At 49.7% G+C, this 3,144-nt stretch overlaps 1 protein-coding gene across 1 annotated transcript; it reads left to right on the top strand.

The window, feature by feature from the left end:
* Nucleotides 1-584: 584 nt before the first annotated feature.
* Nucleotides 585-2,363, top strand: LOC119350127 (indole-2-monooxygenase-like). The gene is made up of 2 exons (XM_037618125.1): nt 585-1,472; nt 1,591-2,363. The coding sequence occupies exons 1-2, from the start codon at nt 585-587 to the stop codon at nt 2,203-2,205; spliced, it is 1,503 nt and encodes a 500-aa protein (XP_037474022.1). The 3' UTR covers nt 2,206-2,363.
* Nucleotides 2,364-3,144: the final 781 nt, after the last annotated feature.

Genomic DNA, 3,144 nt, shown 5'->3' with positions numbered 1-3,144 from the left:
TCAAGGCCTTTTGCGGTAGGACTTACCTACACTGTCACGCCCTATTGGTGTGAAAACCACCTTACCTCCATGGTCTTTGACGGTAGGGACATGCATGCAACTATGATGGGGCCACACATGCAATAAAACTGTTGTTTTATGCGGAAAGGACCCTATGATGGTAGGGTAACACATCCTATCGCCATAGACCATGGCGGTAGGGTCTTTTAGCATAAAATGAACGTGATGGCGCAGGTATGTCCTACCGCCAAAGGCCTTGGCGGTAGGATTTGTTGCCCTACCGTCATATACAATGGTAATAGAAAAAGGATCAGATCCGAAATAATTTTTTACATAGGATCAGATCGTGCTAAACTAACGGAAAATGGTCAAAGCAGTGAATTTGGCCATAAAAAACACAATTGCAAAGTGGTGCTACTAGTCCTTCCAATCACAAATAGTTAGCCCAGAATTGTGTGCGATATAAAAGCATCACACGGTACGAAATTAGCCGTGCGTCCAAAATGGAAACGTAGCATGCCTATAAAAGAACCGATAGGACAGCTATCAAGTTATCAACTGCACTCGCACAGTTCAAGATAGCCATGGATCTAGGTGCTATTGCAACTCCGCAGTCACTATGGCTCGTCCTTCTCCTCTTCCTCATCATCGTGTACCTCGCGACGTCGCGTTCTAGAGCAGAGAAGCTGTACGGCAAGCTTCCATCGCCTCCATTCAAGCTCCCCTTGATCGGGCACCTCCACCTCGTCGGGTCTCTGCCCCACGTCGCCCTCCGCGACCTCGCAACGAAGCACGGCCCCGACGTGATGCTCATCCGCCTCGGCGTCGTCCCCACGCTCGTCGTCTCGTCGCCTCGCGCTGCCAAAGCCGTCCTACGCACGTACGACCACCTGTTCGCGTCCCGGCCGCACTCCCCCGTGGGCGACATCCTCTTCAGTGGCTCCACCAACATAGCCTTCGCCCCCTACGGCGACTACTGGCGCCAGTTAAGGAAGATCGTCACCACCCACCTCCTCAGCGCCAGGAAGGTCCGCTCCAACCGCGCTGCCCGTGAGACAGAGTTGCGGCTCGTCCTGGCCAGGGTAAAGGCCGCGATAGCCACGAGCTCAGCGGTGGACGTTAGCGAGGTCTTCAGCTACTTCGCCAACGACGTGATATGCCAGGCCGTGCTTGGCAGGCTGCCCCGGGAGGCGGGCCGGAACAAGATGTTCCGGGAGCTGCTGGAGATTAACTCCAAGCTCCTAGGTGGGTTTATACTCACCGACTTCTTCCCCAGCCTTGCAAGGCTGGACATGGCGTCCGGCAAGGCGGTGAAACAGAAGAAAATATGGGACGACCTGCTGGACGACCTCATCGACAAGCACGCGAGCAAGACTGTGATGGACGAGGACGAGCAAGACTTTATCGACGTCTTGCTCTCTGTTCAACAAGAGTACGGCTTGACCAAAGATAACATCAAGGCAATACTCATGGTATGCACTATGCAGATCGATCGAGTTCCACTTCCATTAATTAATTCGCACAAGTTTTCTATTTATAATTTTACTCAAATTTCTGACTGATATTTTATGTACAAACTAATCGATGTAGGACATGTTTGAAGCTGGGACCGACACAACGTATGTATCGCTCGACTACGCCATGGCTGAGCTGATGCGGAACCCACGCGTGATGACCAAACTGCAAGCCGAGGTGAGGAGCTGCGTCACCAAGGGCAAAGAAATGGTCACCGAGGAAGACCTTGCAAGCATGAGCTACCTCAAGGCCGTGATGAAAGAGGCCATGCGGCTGCACCCGTCCGGGGCTCTCTTGATACCCCACCTCTCCGTAGCCGACTGCGATGTACAGGGCTACACCATACCCTCCGGGACGCGCTTAATGGTCAACGCATGGGCTCTAGGCAGGGACCCCACCTGCTGGGAGAATGCGGAGGAGTTCGTGCCCGAGCGGTTCTTGAAAGGAGCCATGGATGCCGCTTGCGACTTCCAGGGGAACGACTTCCGTTTCTTGCCGTTTGGGTCTGGCCGAAGGATATGCCCGGGCATAACCTTCGCCGCCGTCACATTCGAGATCATTCTCGCCAACCTCATCTACCACTTCAACTGGGAGCTGCCAGAGGGGTCCCCAGGCGTCGATATGACGGAGGAATACGGGATCGATGTGCATCGGAAGATGAAGCTGCTTCTTGTCCCACGCATGGTCTAGATTGGTTTTCAATGATCCATATCCTCGTGCCAGTAGTCTATCTACAATAATTAAGTCAGGGCTTTTGCCATTGATCAGTCACCAGTTTCTTTTTTCAGTCCATTTTTTAAGCAGTTTCATGAGAGAGCCACCGGTGGTTAATGAAAGGAAGCAGGATTGCTGATTTTGGCCCAATCTTTATATACGTGCGTCAATGTGTACCTATGCATGTGCGTGTGACTGTGCGTGCGCAGCTATATTTTAGCATCGTCTTCACTGCTTTCTAGTGGAAGAGAAATATTCGTCATCACATTGATTTTTACCTTTTATTTTATGATTGATTTGAAAGAAAATTGTAATTTTCCATTAGTGAATTCTAAATTATAGTTTAATATTAATGGATGGCGTGCTTCTTTGCTGGGGAAAAGACGTTCTCACCGTACATGAAATGGGGACACGATGCCCGATGTTATACCGGTGGCTCCACCTCCTCCCCTTGTCCAAAACCCACAGGTCACATTGGATACTGTAACAAGCTTGCACCTCATGTTGGCAGGGATCGGCACATCCTGCCACGTCTTTTCCCCAGCATGAGCACCTGCACGGTTTTGAACTCAAAGATGCGATCCCATCTGTACGGGACGTGAACCACCTTGTACTTACTTGTCGTCGGGTGGTACACAAAGTTGTATGCCTCATGCCATAGCTTCCCCCTTCCGTTTTCAGCTTTTCTGTATCGGTTTTTATTCAAGGTTTTTATTTTTTAAAATACACAAAAAAATCTCATTCGTCAACTCTTTCAAAACCATGAACTTTTTTGCAAATTCGCAAAAAGATTAAGAAGCTTTCTCCTAAAATTCCTGATTTTTTTACACTCAAATATGTGACCCCCCCTCCCTCAAAATCATGAACTTTCTTCAAATCCACGTGACACACAAACTTTTTGAAAAATCATGATTT

This window comes from Triticum dicoccoides, chromosome 1A (genome assembly GCF_002162155.2).
Source record: "Triticum dicoccoides isolate Atlit2015 ecotype Zavitan chromosome 1A, WEW_v2.0, whole genome shotgun sequence".
Taxonomy (NCBI): Eukaryota; Viridiplantae; Streptophyta; class Magnoliopsida; order Poales; family Poaceae; genus Triticum; species Triticum dicoccoides.
This window is presented reverse-complemented; position numbering and strand designations above follow the sequence as displayed.

Coding starts and splice junctions, on each gene's coding strand:
- LOC119350127 (XM_037618125.1), top strand. CDS start 585: ATGGATCTAGGTGCTATTGCAACTCCGCAGTCACTATGGCTCGTCCTT. Junction 1,473..1,590: donor ACATCAAGGCAATACTCATG/GTATGCACTATG, acceptor TAATCGATGTAG/GACATGTTTGAAGCTGGGAC.